General features: G+C 47.5%; 1 protein-coding gene across 1 annotated transcript in view; it reads right to left on the reverse strand.

Moving 5' to 3' along the window:
• Positions 1–20,010, reverse strand: part of ILK (integrin linked kinase) — a 443,090-nt gene that overhangs the window by 106,504 nt on the left and 316,576 nt on the right. The window contains exons 4-6 of the mRNA XM_069640469.1: positions 7,491–7,586; positions 6,767–6,863; positions 6,181–6,264 (exon numbers count right to left, since the gene is read on the reverse strand). Of these exons, the coding sequence (XP_069496570.1) occupies positions 6,181–6,264; positions 6,767–6,863; positions 7,491–7,586 (277 nt within the window). The remainder of the gene's footprint in view (positions 1–6,180; positions 6,265–6,766; positions 6,864–7,490; positions 7,587–20,010) is intronic.

The following is a 20,010-nucleotide window of genomic DNA, read 5'->3' on the forward strand; positions in this document are numbered from 1 at the left end:
TTCTTTTCTTGGTAGGGGGAACCCCAGAAGGTCCCGGTTCTGGGTCCCCCGACGGGAGAGGTTCCGTCGGCAACGGTAGTCTCGTCCTTATCTCTGAGCATAAGGACTGTATAGCCAACAAAATGGCCGCCGAGTTGTCTCGCGGCGCTGGCAGAGGGGAATCCGACGGGCGATCAGGGGCCCCGTCGGTACCCTCGACGATGTCGTCGTCACCTGCGTCGGGATCCATCCCGACGGGTCGGTCTTCTTCCACGCCGAGGCCGTGCCTTAAGACTTCGACCAGCTCCTCCGCCGAGGTTGAGGCCGAATCTACGACGACGCCTTGCCCCCCCTTTTTCTTCCCCACGGGGGATTTCACGGGGGTCCTATCGATGGGCACAAAAGATGACTCCCTCCGAGGTGGCAGGGAGACTCTAAGCCCCGAGGTCGCCACCACTGGTGTAGCCTGCACAGGCTGAGCCAGGGCCGCCGCGACAGTTTCGATAGAGGGCTTGGCCGGATGGATTAAGGCCTTCACCACCTTAGGTGCGCTCACCGCCTTATCCTTGAGGGGGGGGGACACCGCCTCGCTCCCCCTCCGATGGGGCCTTCGAGCTCGACCGGGGCCTCTCCAGGAGCTTCGCCGGGTGCTTTGCCTTCCTCTTACCCGACCCAGAGCGTTGGCTCATGGTTGATGGTGCCGGGGAGGGTGCGCCCTGCCTGGCGTCCGTAGAGCCCGACCGTTCGGCACTCCCGGTGCCAGCGGACTCGCGGTGCTTGGCCTTATGTTGGACCCCCGTCGCCGGGGCGTCCTCAAAGGTCTTAGAAGACCGCTCAGATTTCTTCTTCTCGCCGGACGGGCTCTTCCCTTCTAGCCAGTTGGCGAGACGTTGATGGCGGTCCTTCATGGTCCGCTCCGACATGTTGCCGCAAAACGCACAGTCCTTCTCCACGTGCGTCTTGTCCTCATGTAGGCAGTAGAGACAAAAAGAGTGTTCGTCCTCCTTGAAGACGTTCTGCAGCTGGCATCCAGGGCAGACCCTGAACAGCTTTCCGGGCGTCGATCTTCCCTTCTCCTGGGCCATGACCGGGCCTGAGAAACTTCTGGAGTCCTCCAAAAGCGTAGCTCGACGAATCTTCACCCTTGAGGGGCGCAGACGAATCCGACACGGGTCCCCGTTGATCGGATAGAGAGTCGGTGGAGCTTGAGGCTCTTTTGACCGAAAAAACGAAGTTTTTGAGAAAAAACGTGAAAAAAAATAGCACTAACGCTCGAGAGCAATAGCACGAGGATCCTAACACATGAACGTGCGGTAAAAATCTGAAGATGGCTGCCAGAGGCGGTGCTTAGGTAGAGGGCAGTCATTGGCTGTGGTCAGTATGACGCAGTTACCAGTGATTGGTTATTACTACGAAAGACAGATCAGAAACGAAACTGATACTGGTTTTTTCTTTACCGAGGATTCCCAGCCTGACGACGGGGAATATTCATGAGCATGTGAATCCATGCCAGACCCCATGCTGGAGAAATATCAGATCTGCCCCGCCCCTTTTTATCTGTGCTCCTAACTTCTTCCTCTTCACTGGGGTACTCAGGCCATGTACGTTATGTGATAGAATTATCAAAGGTCTCATCTTGCTTTGTTGTTTTTCTCGCCCTGGGGCCAGTTGTATCCCCTGAATGTTACGCTTCCCTTGACTGTGTTTCTAAACACTCCAAGTGGTCCCCAAACACACCCCACCCCCCCATTCCTCCCCTTCTACTCTCTTCCCTAACCTCTAACCGGTTTGGGCTCTGTATCTGAGATACATCCCCACCAAGAGGGAACCGACCCACTTTTCTTCCCGGGCCCCTAAAGTTGCACTAACCTTCGTGAATTCCCACCGGTACCCAACACCCTTCCTGTGGAGGCCTGCTTAATCATGCCAGATAGCTCCTCTAACCCTCATCCCTTCATAAATTCACTCCCCTGATATACTATTTCTTCGTGCTCCCTTCGGCGAACTGATGTGTGCTTTTATGACTCAAATCAGAATTTGAGTCATAAAACCCTCCTCTAATCCCCCAATCCCCTTTTCTTCTCGGATGTTGTCCTTTCAGTTTCTCTCTTCTCCTTTCTTGAACGTTGGTCCACTCCCTTGTCTCCTCATTATCTGAATCCCCGTCTTCCAGCCCCCAGGATCGCCTGTCCTTCCCTGCACGTAGTAGATCTCTGTTGTCTCCCGTCCCATGTGAACAAAAGGCCAAAGGGGAAGCTCAATTTATATGAAACTTTTTTTTCGACCACGGCTCTTGTCACCGGCCCCTTGGCTCTTCTTTTCTGGAGTGTGGTTGCTGCCAAATCTTGAAACAAGGTCACCTGTGAGCCATTTATCGAGATCATGGTCTGACCCCTAGCTGCCCTGAAGATTTCCTCTCGATTCATAAGAGGCCAGAGCCACCAATACATCCCATGGTCTGCTTCCCTCGCCACTACTTTTGGGCCCACCCTATGCATCCGATCTATCCGGATCTCCTCTGGGGCGTTGTCTGTCAGTAGCGTTGCAAAGCATGGCTGTGCCATTGTTTTCAGAACTGCCTTTGAGTTGGATTCCGCAAGGTTGTTAATCATTATGTTGGACCGATGTGAGCGGTTCTCTAGATCCGCAGTCTGTATTTCCACATTTTGCGTGGCAGAGGCAATTTGTTATAAAAGTTTCGCCTTCCTGCGTACGTCCTTGTCTATTTCCGAGAGCCCTTGTTCTGCCACGTCTACCTTGTTTCCCAGAGAGTTGATATCGTCCCTAACTTTCTTCAAGGAGCTCTTCAGCTTCCAGATTGGCCATTTGCTCCTGTATTGATGCGGTCATCCTCCCCTCAATACCCTTTAAGCATGCCATCAAGTCCTCTTTGCTAAGTGCCATATCTTCCAGTTCCTGCAGGCTTCCGCACCCTTTTCTTGTTGGCCCAAACCAATCGTGGCTTCTTCTATGGGGGCCCGTTGCCAACACCTGTCCAATTGGCCTTTCTTTGCACCTTTCTTGGTGGTCTGTGACACTGGGATCTGCTTACCCTTTGGTCCTGGTGAGTGTATGCCCATCTGAGTTTATGCCTGAAATTATACCGCTTTCATTTAGTTATCTTGGTACTTCGCATCTCCCCGTGGGTCTGCCTGAATGGATTGACCTCTTTGATGGTTGATTCGGGTCCCTGGTATGCACGTTCCTTTTGTGAGCTCCCCGCGACTACAGAAATTCCCTGCTTCTTCCTCATCAGCCCCTGCTACCAGGCTATCATATTCTCCTTTTCTCCACAGGGGCCAGGCACAGCCCCCCGGTCCACATTCTGCTCCTCTTATGTGGTTGGTGACTGATATCGAAAGGTCAAGAGGGCCCTGTATCAGAGATCCCAGAGTGGTCCTCTCACATTCTGAGGCTTCTGCTGTATGCCTTTCTTTCAATTCAAGGGGCCGGGGCACAGAGAAACTTGATCCTCACCTTGAAAAGGGGCCACCTGCACGTTTGTATCCTGCGCGTTCTGTCCCGGCAGCCGGATCGCCACGTCAGCCTTCCCTCGGTTCCAAGTTTACACTCTGTTCAACCCCTTAGAAGGCTAGTAGGTGGTTGGCTGCCTGCGTATGTGTCCACGGTGCGTTCTGTGCCCGGGCCCGTTTCCAAGCCGGTTCTCCCTCAGATCTTGGCTCAGATGAACCTCAAGCTTTCGAAGGAGTTCCCTTTTCTTCTGATGGGAAGTCTCTGCTTAGGGTCTTCTCCCTTCCCCGTCAGCTCACCCGCTCTGCACGGATCAGGTGGCGGGGTCCACCTCTACCTCGGTCTTCCGGGTGCTGGGGTGCCTTACTCACCGCGGATCTATGTTGCTGCCTCGAACACTCTCGGCTGCCCGGGGGGGAATAGTGGCCACAAGCTTTTGCATTTGCGGGGTGTCCTCTTCCTCAGCGGCCACGTCTCTTCTCCTCTGGCAGTGTATTACTTATTCCAGCTGCGTACCTGGCCTGACTCTCTGTGACGGGGAGCCAATTTACCGCCGCTCTATATTCCAATTTCCAACAGCAATCTGTCTGCACCTTTAAAGCAGCACTTATTTTCACGGGGGAGAGAGTCTTTATCTCTGTTTTCCTACTATCAGTAATACCATTTACTTTCTTTTTGGGCATGCTCAGGAGCTCATGGGAGTGCGACCTCACTCTGCAGTGGCCATCTTGGAATGTATTTGAATTTTAGCTATCTACACATGCACGACTCGCCTCACTGACTACTTGAGGGATCCATCATTACATCAGCAGGATGTTTATTTTACTTGCTGGTGAGCACATGGACATAAAATGGCTGTCGGCCTTGCACTGCAGCCAATTAATTTCACTCACCAGCTTCCAATCAGTTTTCTGTCTTTGCCTTTTCTGTGAAAACCACCCTGCATCCTTGACATTCCTTTCTAGTGAGCGGCTGTGTAGCTCTTGCATGCTGCTAATATTTGTTTCATGGCCCATAGCTCAATTTGTAAAGCCTGCCTTGCTGTTCATTCACAATATTTTAAAGATGGCAATGGGTTTATCACATGTACTCTTCATGCTGGCATTTCACTGATGTACTTTACTGGCATCTAATGCACTTTCTGCCATACGTTGATTTCCCTGTACATGTATGCTGCATGTATCCCTGCATGCATTTTAATCTGCTCCTAGCAGTGTAGTGAGTCCCTCTCTGGTTTGCTGGAACCTGGCTCCTCCCTATCCTGGTGTCTACACTATACTCTTTTAATCTAGTTTTAGTTGCTACATTAATGTCATTTAAGCTATTTCTTTATGGCAGTTGACCTGTGCTTCCTATTTTAGTTCAAGTCATGGGTTCTGCTTTAGTGCATGCGTTCTCTACACCTTTATATTTCTGGAATGGAGTAAGGCTGTCTCAGCTTGTATTGTTTTCCACCTGCTCGGTACTGATAGTACTGGGGGCAGAAGTTGGTACTTGCATGTTTATCTGTGCCCTTACAGCACCTTCCCAGACTAACTGAATACTGTGCAGATCCTCCCCTAGCTGAAGAAGCCCATACTTCATGTGAACGAACCAGCCAACAACCACCCTATCCCGCAACTACATTTCACTGGCAAGGGAATGAAACCATCATCACCATTCAGCTGCATGAAAGATCAAGCGGCGCAAACTCCTGTACGACCACCACTCTCGAACTACCACCAGATTCAGATCACGATGCGTATGCTCTTCGTGGTAGCATTCCGTAGTGGTTTGGGATATTGGAAGCAGGTGAGTAAGAGTAGCTATCGATGGTATCACAGGTTGCATCCCAATTAGACCAAGATACAAAAGAATTTCCAGCAGTGCAAGAAATAAATTGAAGAAAAATATCTACAAACTGAGAAATTGAAAACGGGCCTAAGAGGCAACACTATACCGAAATATAAAAGTTAGAGACTAAACATAAAATGTAAAAATGAGCCAAAGAGAATGCACGATGCAGACAGAAAAAGAATAAAAGCCACAATTGTTCATATTCAAACCAAGAAGAACTCTCCACATAGGGAACCCGAAAGAAAAACGTACACGCAGGTGTATTGTTTTGCCCACTTTCAGCCACTTTCATTTCTGGGACAGGCCGCTCACAGAGGTATGAGGGGTGGTGGGGTAACTTAGGATTCAAAGGAGAGGGGCAAGGAGGAAGGGGATGGATTCATGAAGGGGAACAGGAAGGGCCTGGAGGGAGACTGGGGACTTTGTAGGGTGTCCCCCACAGATGAGGGAGTGGGGTGGCTAGAGGGGGTGGTGAGAAGGAGGGTTGTGAGGGTGTCACCCACATTAGAACAGGGACCTAGCTGTAAACAGGTCCCTTTTGCCACAGCAGGTAAGTCATGCTCAGTGACACCCTACGGCGATACATTATGGAACCCAAGTTGGGTACATAAAGGAATGTCTGCAACAAAAACTCCTGACAAAATGCGGTATAGTGTTGGACATGAATTGCAAAAACTTCACTTTAGTTAAGAAAATGAGCTTACAACTTCTAAAGTGATGGCTCTTGAAAGCTACACGCAACTACCTTGTTCAACAGTGTTACAGCCACAAAAGCTGGCAAGTGGTCTTTTTACTGAAGCACAAATACACTGAGTCAATAGAGAAACCGGATACTAACACATGACATCAAGAAAACTTGGAAACTGGGTCGAATGTAGTGAAGAAGGTACTTACTGGGCCGCGTCCGGGTCGTTCCCTTCCAAAAGGTGTCCTTGTATGGAATCTTGCCCAAGCTCTGTCCCAACTTCTCTGCTCGATCTGCAAAAAATTGATTTATAAAAGGAAGTCTGATTCGCATGAATTGATTTTCGTTGCAAGTATTAGATGGTAAACTATGTGGCTACACAACAGAAAAAATACACACTTGTGTTACCTGGGCCTTTAAGAAAATTAGCTTGTATGCCAATCTTGTTATAGTACGCTTCACAGTCCTGCTTGGGTAGCACTACTTTCACATTCACTTCTGCTACTTGGAGACTGCCTTTACATTTAAAGAGTATTAAAGGATGTCTGCCACAATTATGGCAAACCTTGACAAAGTAAGGCAAGCATGGTTGAGAATGAACGCCACAATGTGAACACCCATATGGGAATCTCTCACATGGCTATGCCAGTAAGCACAGGGAAACAAGATATTCCGGCTCAGAAAGGTTACATGACTGAAGAGCCAACATTCCAAACAGATTCCCATTGTTCTTCCAGGATACCAAGGCACACATGGAGCAGCAGCAGACAGAGCCCTACACCAAGGGAGACCTACCTTTCAGGATTTCCCGAAGGTGCGCCTTTGCCTTGTCCATGGGCATTTCGCCATACTTGTTACAGATGCTCACCAGAGCCCCACTGGCCACCAAATCCTGGGGGAGGAGAAAGGAAAACATGAAGGAGCAGCTAGTACTGTTGAACAGCAGCAGCTGCTGGAGGGAGAAGAGGATCAATTATGAGAAATCGCTCAAAATGTTGGCTTTGGAGAAGGGTGTGTTCTTTGAACAGGAAGGTTTTCAGGGAATTCTTTTTTGGGGGGTACACGAGTAGACCCACATTGTGAGTATGCTACAAAAGCACCTCTTGAAGAGGCCTTGATAAGCAAAGCCAACTTGGGGAAGGGGATAGAACCCGTTCTGCACAAGAGCAGATGTTAAAAGATTGTCTATGGTGGAAGGGATATAAACAGAGCCTTGACAGGGATATAGTACGGTTTATATGAAGCACAGAATTTACACCCTAGCGGGTGTTTATGCAGGTGTCTGGTTGATGCCCCCATCCTGAATAATTAACCAGACCTCAGAGTAGGCAGTCTAGAGCCTGAGACGCGAAGAGATGATCCAGTCCTGAAGAAGAGTCACATCAATAACTTGGACGGTAGATGGCCACAAAGTCTCACAATGACAGGCCACCAGTTGAGTCCCTACCGTGAGGGCAGAAGGACAGTCACTGGAGCATGGGGGAGAACAAGAGCACTGGGAGGAGATGGACCAACTCACCTCGGCCACCTCATCCTGGCCCCAGAAGCAGGCGTAATGCAGAGGGGTGTTCCCATGTTCATTCACCGCATTAATGTCCGCCTTGTACTGAATCAACTGCAAGAAACAAAGAACATCCACAGAGATTTTAGTTTCTCAAGCAATGAAAATTAGCTTCTGATCGCAGACTGTCACAGAAAGCCCACAACTTGATCATCAAGGAATTCCTGCACTACTGACAGACTAACCAGTTTCCTTAGCTGCAGGCAAGCATTCAGATCAGACCTCTTTGTGAGTGGGTATCTAGGCAATACCAAAAAAGGCTCCAGTTTCAAGTTTTGCAAATATATAAATCCTCAAGTTCGGTTCAGACCTGGGCCTTGATTAACTTGGGGCATGTCTGTAGCCAGCCATTAGTATGACTGACAGTGCATCTCACGATTAATGGTACGTAACGTACGGTCACAGGTACAAATCCCAAATCCCAGCAGGGTCAATGCAAAGCCATCCTTTAGTGGTTGATAAACCGTACACCATAAAATTGAGGAATAATGCATCTGTAACAGTGCTTAAACATGAGCGGAATCAAGTCCCACCCACCCATATGGCAAAAGAACAGCCATGTGGCCAGGCACCAAGGTAAAGCTACATTATTCTCGAGCACCCGCTGCCAATCATGATTGAAAATAAATGCATTATATCATTTTAAATTAACAGAATTCAAAGAACATGGCAAACTGATATCTGAAAACTCAAGACGCCCCTTTTTGCCTCCCTAGTTTTATGCAAAACGCAGCCATCTTATATGCTGCCCTTGTACCCACAGAGTTATATAATGATCAAAGGTGGAACATGACTTTTGCAGGTGCTGAGGAAAACGAGAACTACTAACACTTTTGTTCCTTTCACCTTCAACAAAACCCCACAGTCTGTCGAAAAGGGCAAACGCACACAGGTTTCTTGCAGGGTCAACTAAGAAACGGCTCACAGGCATCAGTTGAACGTTTTCTAAGGCTAGTTTTACTTTCTTTGCAGTAGTATTCTACCCAAGCAATTCCTGCGTAATGGAAGTCTGTTTAGTCTTTCCATGGTGGAGGGGCAGAGGGGTGGAGCAGCTTCTAAGCACAGGATTAAGAAATGGGTGAAGCACACACCGAGGCCATTGTACAGAGGAAAAGCAGTAGGATAACCGCCACAAAACATGCACTATTGAACACAACACACAACTCAAGTGAACACTGTAGTCCTAATCCATCGCCACCTTTCCTTCATACTTGTGGGTTCAAGTTGGCTATGTGGATGGCACCAGCACATGACACAGAGTGGAATTAATTTGATAAACAAAACATGAGGCCGGGCGCATGAGCGGCATCAGACCATACTTTGCGCATGCTCCTGGTCCCACAGGTCAGTCCTTTCATTGTACGAGAGATACAGGGGATCTGAATGGGGTCAGGGTGGGAGCGGCATATGGAGGAATGGGGGATTATGGACTAGAGTACAGTAGTCACCATGGCCCTTCCACTCTGCACCATACTTGCAGGAGACTTCTAAGTAGTAACAAAAGGTCTATCAGACACCTCAAGTGAGGTCCACTTTTTCATCACCAAGATAACACCTCCGGATTGCTTGCTCTACAACCTATGTCAGTCAGTATTCTCAGCCATTGGGCCAGTGTTTGTGTCTTGAGAGAGAGATCAGGATCTGAGGAACCGCTCCTGGATCAGTGAGACAGACACCAGTCACCCAGGGTGATTCCCTTTCTATAGAATGCAAGAAAGTCCTGGGGATGCTGCAGCTGGAAATAGGATCCACAGCGTTCGAGTCAAGAAAGGAGGGCCCTATGTGTTGCAATCTGGCCAGAAATATTGAGATCCCGGAGTGCAGCTGGATGGCCCCAAGAGCTCCCCCACAGGTAACGCAGCATCTACAGCCAGAGTCCCTGGGCATAGATGTGAGGCAGGATGGAAAAAAGGAAAAATAATTTGAAGCGTGTAAGAAAAGAAAAAACAAAAATGGTCTACACGCAGAAGGGGACTAATTGGGGTGGACAGGTGTGTGCGCGATTCAGGGTCTGAGGTGGACGCGACTCCTGATGCACATACAGCCGGCCATATTTAGTTTTTCAAATGAATGCCACACCGCGTCATGCTCTGGTCCAGTCCTCAAAGGTCACTATATCCAGAAAGTATGAAATAAAGAGGATGGGATATAGAAGTGGAAAGGTTTTGACATTTTTCAATTCAGAGGGTGGCTCCTGTAAACCCAGAGCAACAGGGTGGTATACCTTCTGGAATCTGGCAGCGCCAGACAAATCACAGACTTGGGAGTCTTCAGAAAGCTGTCGGGGCCTGGCTTTTAAGGAAGCCTGAACCCCACTCTCACAAATAAAAGATCCATTCTGACAAAGCAAAACTGGAAGCTAAATGGATTCATGGAAGCAGTAGAGCCGGATGTCCAGAGCTCCTTGCATCTATGAGGTTGCTCTGCAGGCTGCAAAACCAGAACCGCAGGCGTATTCTATTAAACAGTCAAAGAGACGGGGCAATCGGCAACTGGTAAATCTGTCTGCTGCAGTTGCCAAAAATATATATTTCCACTGAGTGGCTGGAAAAGAGGGCTGCACAGATAGTGGTGCCATAACTGCACCATTCTTTCACACACTCAGAGTTCCCCTGACCACCCTGTGAACAGAACTGTGGAACCAGAAAACCAATCCAATATGACCTCAGTCTGCCCCTGAACCGGTTAAACACTTGAACTTTATGGAGAGGTCTGGATTCATTTGAAAGTGGCAAGACTTGAGTCTGCTTCACAAGGAGGGACTCACTGACAAGGTGTCTGCCAGTACTCGCCTTTGCAGGTCCTCTTCACTAACCCAGGAAGGCATCCAACTCTCGTGCGTCACGTCGGCCCTCGAGCATCTCTGCCAAGCGGATCTTTATGGATTGGTTCCATAGACTGGTATTTTAAAAAAAATAAAAATAAAAAAAACGTATTATTTTTTTTACAGGTAGGCCTTAAGATTTTAAACTTGGTAGTAATTTCCAATTACACAGAGATCATTGTTAGCGTCCTAAAGTGGTCTTGCGCTCTCATGTCCTTTTCACTCTGCGTCACATGATAAAAGGGACAGGAGCTCAATAGCTGTAGATAACATCCAAATGTGTATCACTGGTAATGGTGAAAAAACAGCCCAAAAAATCGTCAATGTGGGGGATCGAGTCGTCTTAGCTATGCTGTGTTTTTCTCCTCCAAGTCAGTCTTCTCTGGGTACAACCCCTCCAAGATTGGGGTACCAAGTTCTTCATTAGTACCATCAAGTTAGTGGGGCCCGTCGTACAAGGTGTGCACTTTCATAACACCAATGGCAGGTGTGCACTTTCATAAGAGCAACGGCAGGTGTGCACTTTCATAAGAGCAATGGCAGGTGTGCACTTTCATAAGAGCAACGGCAGGTGTGCACTTTCATAAGAGCAACGGCAGGTGTGCACTTTCATAAGAGCAATGGCAATCGCCAAGTCTCAGTTTCCTTGTCCACTAGGATATGAGAGTTTGCAAACCAGCTCTTTCTTGCCAGTCCGAGTCCAGGGAATGTTTACCAGCCCTCGGTCTACTAGTTCAACTCGGGATGCCTAAACAGCAGACACAATCTGCTGCCTTGCCGTTCTCCTGATGCGGGGGAAGAGCAGAAGAGGGGTGCAGAACTATAGCATTATGGGCACACCATTCAGGTCAGGTCAATTTCTGTGCCTCTGTAAATGACCAAAACCAAAGGAAGCGCCACTGCCAGAGGCCGACTTCTACAGTCGCCCATTTGCCGTGCATGTTGGTACCAAAAAGAGGACAAACTAAAAACATAATCTTGGGTCTACCGTTATGAAGCACTTACGAACCTTATGAAGGTTGTGGTAACCTGGCACGAGGACAGAGTACCAGTTACTCAATGTTTGGCGGAAGATTGTTTATGGGTACGAGTCAAATTGATGGCATGTGACAAAAGAACATTCATAAATTCCATCTAGTGTCTACTCTTACTCCAGGTGAGAACACCTACTCTTGAAATATATGGACCAGACTCCAAGAAGTGGCAGCAGTAGTGGTGACACTCAAGAAGGGGCGGGAGCAATTGCGACATGCTCTCCAACATCCGTCCAAGTGACCTACATGCATCGCCAGCCGTGCAGCACATCCACTTCAATGGTGCGATACATGGCTGATCTGGAAAAACGTGGCGCTTCCCATCGATGTGGCTACCCTCGTGTTCAGATCATGAAAACATACTCCACGGGAAGATCCGGCTTTCTAATGTACAGATGGTGAAAGACTTGAAATGCATTCTGGCCACAGAACTCATGGGACAGTACGTGGCTCTTCCATTTCCAGGGGATATGCAGAGCGCGCATCACGCAGCTGACTGCAATGCCAAGAGACACAGAGCATGCACATATTACGAACCGCACACTGGGTTTATCTAGCCAAGATAATCCCACACCTATATTGTAGCATCGGGGATTTGGACGGAATGTTGCATGCAAATTGAAACTGTTTAGAGCCGTGGTGAAGAAAATATAGATGGAGCACTTCTGGAGTACGTACAAAGGTGGGTCAAAGCATTGCCACCTGACATACGTGGGCGCCATAAACATTGCTCCTCTTATTAAGGATCTGCAGGGGAAACAATGGGGCATTTACTGACCGCTTAGCCCAGATTCCCCTACAAAGATAATCCTAGCAACCATTTTAATCAACAGGATCAAGTACCAAGAATAAGGCAAAATCAGGGGTCACCCATTCCGTTTTATGGGTTACAGACCGGGCCCACCAAAACACGGAGCAAATCCCTTAAAGAAACGATCGGGGTTCACAATATTTTGTCTAGGGGGACCAGGGACACAGCACAGCTAGGTTTTAATAAGAAGGAAGAGCAATCTGGGTAGTAGGTGTCAAACATGGACACTGTACAGCTGGACTTAACATCCCACCAAAAGCTGGCGAGTGATTGCTGGTGAGGAGTGTAGTTTTCTGTACACATGGAGTAATACAAAAAGCTATCCCAAGCGCAAAGTGGTTTCCCTCTTAGGAGCCGATCATTGCAGAAGTTCTACTGTTCAAAATGACAACTTTCTATGCAATTCTAAGCCAGACCAAAAAAGTATAAAAGTGAGCTGCTATTCTGACAACTGCTGCTGTGGTTGGATGGATCTTAAACGCAGGAATCGGCAGGTTCTGGTCAGCTTAAACCAAAAGGCCATAGCAAGCAACATGGTATTGAGTAAATCATAAAAGTCAGTAGAAAAACTAGCTGGGCAAGGACTACATTTTCAATATGAAAAGGTATTTGATACTGAACAACCACCCAAAGTGAAGGTGGGCTGGTAATGCGATCACCAAAAGCCAAAACTTTGAGAAAACATTCAATACACCAGATCCCTTAACAAACAGGTAAACAATGGTTCAATTAAGAAACGCAAAAACACAGTATTTAACACTGAATGACTTAATATTTGATAATTACCAGCCTGCTGTATTATTAGTCACTACCAACCCAGTAACACCAGTCGCTACCAACCTACTGTGTTAGTGTTGCCACCAATTAATGTTTTTCATCGCCTGTTAGATGGGCAGTTTGAGAAACCTGAGCGTATTCTCCCAAGTAGATCCCAGGAATCCCTTATTCAGGTGGCCAGGGAAGAACTGGCCCTATTATACCAACCCAAAAGGCAGACGAGCGGAGAAAGATCACGTGGGTAGGTGAGCCCGGGGTTGTGCTTGGGGAAATAACCCAGGAAGACTGGGTATTATACCAGGGAAGAAGGTGAGGAGGGTGTAGTCCATGAAGGTTTTGTAGGCTGCACCAGATCTACCCCCCTTCCTCCCAATGAAATCTCACTTATCCAAAGCCAACAAACCACCAGCCTATGGTTAACCCTTTAAGAACCCAAACCACCAGTGCCATGGGAAACATCTCCCAAGATCCCTCCCTGCCTTTCGGTTACAGACCAGAATACTCCTGCATTCTTTTCCACGTCCCTCTAATTATTATTTTTCGAACTCGCAATACGTCTTGACAAAAACCAGCCCCCATTCATTTCACAAACCCAACCAACCATACCCTGCCGAAATCATCTATCCCCCTAGTACGAGGCTATAATTCCATAGAACACTAAAACCGTTTACCTGACATGTCCCAACCCAAGGGTGAGGCAATTAACCAGAACCGCACACACCTGATGGCCCTTTCCCTTCCCCACAGGGATAAAAGGTGGCACACAAGAGCATAGTAACAGAAAGGCAGACCGCACAAAGAAACAGCTATCCAGGCACAGCAGTCCAAGAGGAGGAGAAAGGCGGCGAGAGGCTGACGAGGAGAGAAGCGACATTTCCCCTTCCGACCCAGACCCGCAAGACCTCGTGGAAGGAACCCCAAAGGCTGCGAACAATAGCCCAAGTATGTTGCAGCAGATGTCAACGGTACAATGAGCATGTCTACGCTGATGAGCAGGACCGAGGGAGACAGCCACTACCGTAGTACTGGCCTAGACTCCAGATACAAGGAAAGCAAAGCGGTTCATCACAGCCGGTGAGTCAAGGTGTCAGATACCGAGGCTTCCTCCCCCAACTCCTCACCTGTTTCTTCCGGAATGGGTTCTGTAAGAGTAGCCTCTGATCTCTTCTGATCCCTCTTCCTTGTGGGAGTCTTGTCCTTTGGTGCTCGGGCCTTTTTATCGTACAGATAGGGTCTGTCCCCTCCGGAGGCCACCTTGGCAGAGATAATCCCTGACCGTGGGGATCCCCAGGGGGCCAGTCCTAGATTCAGGGAAAAAGCACTAAGGCAGAAAAAACCCTGTTCCCAATTGGGTTCTGCTGGGCAGCAATTAGAACTCCTCTCTTCTCGTTATGAAAGTTCCATTTGCAGCAGGCAAGGAAGTCCGTTAGACTTGAGAACAAACTCCCCCGCTGATGAATGCTCAGTGTATCCAGGAGAAGTGGAATATTTGAACAGGAGATATAAGAAAGCTACTAGAGCCAGAGGTTTAGACTAAACAGAATAACAGAGAAAAGTACTAGAAAAGGTAAGGAGGTAAAGAATGAGAGAACCCATTCAGAGCAGACCGCGAAGACGAACAGTTAGGAGGAAAGGAAGAAGTACTGTGAAAGAAACCCACTCACCAGTTAAGAAATGCTCCTTAAGGTCTCAGTGAGCAAGGCTTTGCTCGCTAAAACAGAGTGACGGCGCCGGTAGCAGTATACCCCCGGTACCTAAAAGAAATGAAAAGACCAATAGTGCTCAAAAGAATGAAGGCAAGAGTAAAGTAAGCACGGCACGGCCCAGAGCAAGCCGATACCGCGTATAGTGCAGTAGAATTTGGGCTGAAGATTACAGAAAGGGATCACACAGTAGGCGAAAGTAGGAAGCCGGAACGGATGAATTTCACGAGAGAATCTCCACACGAACCGAGCGCTGGTAAACAGATACAACGCGTCGGCTTGTGGGAGGAGCCAGCCTATAAAGGGTCGGCGGCCATCTTGGGTGAGGACTGGAGCGTGACCGATCGGCGGCCATCTTGGGTGAAGACTGGAGCGTGATTGATCGGCGGCCATCTTGGGTGAGGACTGGAGCGTGATCAAAGCTTCCAGCGCTTCCACAGCCTCCAATTCCTGACACAAGGGGAGAACTGATAAGAAACCGAACTGTGTTGAATGAAAGCCGCAAAGTGGCACATTGAGGAAAGTACAACGAACTGTAAATTGTTAAAGGGAAGACCAGCTGCAGAGAGGATCAGCACCACGTTGGTGCTCACACGAGACACACTGATTGATCCCGTGTTGATTGAAACTACTGATACCAGATGGCCGTAGGAGAGCTGCCAAGAAAGGTCTAAGTGGTCATAAAGGTGTCTAGCAAAATCCGTGTACAGTTGAAAGTCTTTGACCGACAAACCATTGAGAACGCAAGGGAAGTGAATCCCACATCAAGAGAAAGCAAAAGGAAATGTGAAGTGGCAAGAAGGAACCCGGTAGAGGGATGTTCATGTTGAAATGTATAAAAAGACATTAAGATTTGTGAGTGCCAGAAGAGAAATTGATTTGTGAAAAGCCGTAGTAAACCAGACAGAGGGAGGCAAACATTTGAAAAGGGTCTGATTCTGGAAGAAGGGGGATCCAGGAGTGAGAAGCAATCACCCGAATGACAAGTGAATGCAACCGAGAAAGCATTGTGAATATAAGCCAGAGTGAATCCGACGGGAGGGAGGCTGATATTCGAGAGGAGTCTGAGCCGGAAGAGGGGGAGACAGGGGTGAGGAATCATCACCTCAAGTGCAATCCGAAAGGAACTTTTTTTGTTTGCTATTTTTAACCGATCACACAATCGGAAGCAAGAAAGCTAACCTTCGAAGGTCCCGATATCGATAGGAACGGTTTGTGGATCAGAATCCGGAAGGGGGGGGGGCCAGGGGTGCAGTCATCACCCAACATACATTTGGAAAGGAACTTTTCTGTGTGTTACTTTTGAATACATCAGGTCCTCGAAGGCAAGAGACTTGTAAGAGAAAAGAGACATGGCCATCAGCGATCCCGATAGCTGAGAACAGAACTGGCGTCTCGTGCTGGGAAAGCTTGAGTGTACTGCGCTCAGGAGGCCCTTCTTGTCCCATGCTCAAAACAAGGGGAAGGGAGAACCGCGGCGTACACATCCAGACTTATCATTTGTTTGATTTTTGTGAATTCTATCCCACACTCTTATTTAGTTTTAAGGATTGGCAATAGATTGTTCTTAGAATAGGCCCTTTTTATTTGACAAGACGCCACTAGAACTTATTATTATTTGATGGTTGTAGCCATCTCCCATCTTAGATTTAGGTTTAGATTAGGCGTTTATCCAATCGACCTATACAGTTTAATAAACGCCCTTGAACTGAGATCACTTGAGTGTCTATTCTTGATACCAGGTCTTCCTTACAGCAGTCACAGTGGGTTTTTAAAAAGTGATACAAGTGATTCAATTGCAACTTTAGTACAATACAATATTGCAATGGAAAGCAGGGAAAATGCAGCTAAACATATTATAGACCAACAGGACTGTCAATACTGGCTGAAAAAGTATGTCGCTAGCTCCTATCCATTATCCATCAAATGTCACAGGTAAGTAGTTTAACTTATTTAGGAGTGATTTAAGTCAATATTAAATGTTCTTCCTTCCGCACACTTGACCCGTTCCATCCGCACACTTCACCCGTTCCATCCGCACACTTCACCCGTTCCATCCGCACACTTCCCCGTCCATATACTTCACCCTTCCCGTTGTTAAGCAGAAACCTGTGCAGTTCCCTTAGGGACCACTGCAAAAAGTTTAAGACTACAGGTGTTAGCAGTCTGTACCACCCAGATTTACCTGGTAGCTGTGGCTGGGCAGTCAGACTTCTCTAAAGACGACTTAGGCAGTATATAGAGTATACACATTAGGAACAAAAATACAGTAGCACAAGCAAACACTGACCAGAGCTTTGGTATAAAAGTATATAATTATTTATATAAAAACACTTGTAAAAATACCCTAGCACTAATATGTCAAGCAAGTTCAAACACAGTCACTAGAAATATATACACCTCCCTGATTAATTATTCGACAAGTCTTAGGAAAAGAACACCACTTATTATCAACACAGAGGTGAACGCTTAACCAAGATGGCACTCCAATAATTGTTTAAAAAGGGAGGGAAAAGGTAGAAATATGAAAACACACAATACCAACACTTTAAAAGAACCACAGCAAGTCAAGAAAGGCAGGGTCTACTGTAGAGCAAAAAGTTCATAGGCCAGGCCCACTCTTGGAGAGAGCAAGGTGGAATGTGCCCAAGATCACACAGTTGAAGTACACTTTAAAAGTCTTTGCAGATAGTTCAAAAAGGAGTTAGATCAGTTCAGAAAAGTTAGTTAACAGGTCCGAGGTCACCCCAGGATAGAGAGTCAAGGATTTACGGGACACCTTGAACAGTCTGTTGCAAGGGAGACCAGGCGGGACACAGTACCAGAAATGGTGAGAAAGCTCCAGCGGGGGCAGTTGTTCCTGGCAGCGGGTGCAAGTCGGTGCTTAGTCCAGGGGAAGAGATGATCTTGTCGTGGAGGAAAGCTGGAGGACGTTGCACTGCCAGGGAAGAAACCAGCCGCAGAGTTTCCCGGTTAAAAGGTACTACCCTTTTATTCGCGGTAGTGGGGAAGCGTGGCTATCCGGCCGCCGGGGTGCTTGGCACGGGTGATTCGACCACGAGACGATCCAGGAAGGCGAAAAGAGGGCGAACTGGTTAGCCCCACCAGTTCAAAGGAAGAAGACTCTCCTGGAGGAAGATCTTCTCTGTCGTTGGGAAGTGGCGAGTCGGTTCAGCAGGGCTCCACCGGTGGTGTCGTCGTTGCAGGTCGACTCAGCTTCTCCCTCTTCGGATTCTTTAGGTCCTGTGGCGACTTCTGAAGTTCCAGTCCCCAAATCCCTGCTTTTATGCAGAAAACCCCCATTCATTAGTCTTAGCTGTCACTCAAACATGCTAAGTGGTGAGTCGAGCGGCTCAGACTGGGCCAATCACACAAGAGTGCGACTTGAGTTGCCGAGGCAACTAGTCCAGGGTGCCTATTCCCCCCACTCCCACACATCCTGTAGACCCAGACAGAGTGGCACCACTTTTGGAGGCTTCTGTGTAGAAGCCCGCCAAAAGTGGAACAAAGGGCTCGACTTGGGTTGGAGTTACAGTGGTGAACACAAACACCATTGTAAAACCGAGTCCTGGCAAAAAGACCCAACCGGGGAATAAATATTAAATAAATAACCCGGCAGTATCTTTAACATTGCACCAAAAAAGTGGTGCATTTAAAATGCATGGGAAAATCCCATAGGAAATATTCCGGTGGAATATTTCACGTGGTAACCACTGCCACCAGCCAGAAACCCAACAAGGGGGGACTGGACAGTGCCACCTTGAAAACCAGACCCAGGGGCAATCGAATTACCCCTACCAGTACTTCCACAATATGATGGTTTGTACTGGTTCTGTTCACAATTTAAGACTAGTAAAGTCAATGGTGACTTTACATGCCCTGGGAGACAGTAGTCAGTCCCAGGGTATGGAGTCTATGTTTGGGGGTCACTATGACACCCCTGTGTTACTGCACTGAGGGGGCTGTGTAACACTTACCAAAAACACATGAAGCCCTATGGAGTAAAAGACCCCATAGCCCATAAAAAGGACACTCTCAAATCATGCCTAAGAGTGGTAGGAAAGAGTCTCACTCTTAGCAGGAGAAAACAAATAAACCCCAAAAATCCAGCAAAGATGCTGGGGGACTCACTAGGTTTGGGAAATTAGCCTTAACAGAGAATTCTCCCTAACACCTGTCCACATACTTCACCCTTACCGTCCACATACTTCACCCTTCCCGTCCACATACTTCACCCTTCCCGTCCACATACTTCACCCGATATAGGGCATCCACTTCACCCTCTCATCCGATATAGGGCAGACTTTCTAGACTTTGGCATAGTGACGTTATTGGGGACACTGTCAAATCCCGCTATGCCAGAGTGGTGTTATATACACTTCTAGAATCAACTTTGTACCGAGAGGATATTAGGCACACTTCCAAAATCAGCCAAGGAACGCTATTAGGCACACTTCTAACTTCAACTTTGCACAAAGAGGATAATAGGCACACTTTTATATTCAGCTTTGCAGAAAGAGGATAATAGGCAACCAAAACAACTTTGCAATGGGATGATATTAGGCAACCAAATTTAAATTTGCACAGCGAGGATATTCAACTAAGGCACGCTAATGGGCACACTTCTAAGGTAAACCAAGGGCACGTTATCAGGCGCCCTTCTAAATTCAACCAAGGCGTGCTAATAGGTACACTCCTAAATTCAACTCTGCGCGGAGAGGATATCAGGCACACTTCTAAATTCAACCAGGGCATGTTATTTGGCACCCTTCTAAAATCAGGCAAGGCACGTTATTAGGCACACTACTAAATTCAACTTTGTACTGAGAGGACATTATGCATACTTCTAAATTCAACCAAGGTATGCTAAAAGGCAAACTTCTAAATTCAACTTTGCACAGAGAGGGTATTAGGCGCACTACTAAATTCAACCAGGGCACGCTATTAGGCAGATTTCTAGATTCAACTTTGCACAGAGGAAAATAGGCACACTTCTAGATTGAACTTTGCTCAGAGAGGATATTAGGCACACTTCAAAATTCAACTTTGCAGAGAGGATAATAGGCACACTTCTAGATTCAACTTTGCACAGAGAGGATATTAGGCCCACTTCAAAATTCAACTTTGCACAGAGAGGATAATAGGCGCACTTCTAAAGTCAACCGGGTACGCTATTAGGCACACTTCTAAAGTCAACCAGGGAATGTTAATAGGCACATTTCTAGAGTAAACCAGGGCATGTTAATAGGCACACTTCTAAATTCCACTTTGTACAGAGGATATTATGAGCACTTCTAAAGTCAACCAGGGCACGTTAATAGGCACATTA

Source organism: Ambystoma mexicanum, chromosome 7q, assembly GCF_040938575.1.
Source record: "Ambystoma mexicanum isolate Mex_15411 chromosome 7q, UKY_AmexF1_1, whole genome shotgun sequence".
NCBI classification, from domain to species: domain Eukaryota; kingdom Metazoa; phylum Chordata; class Amphibia; order Caudata; family Ambystomatidae; genus Ambystoma; species Ambystoma mexicanum.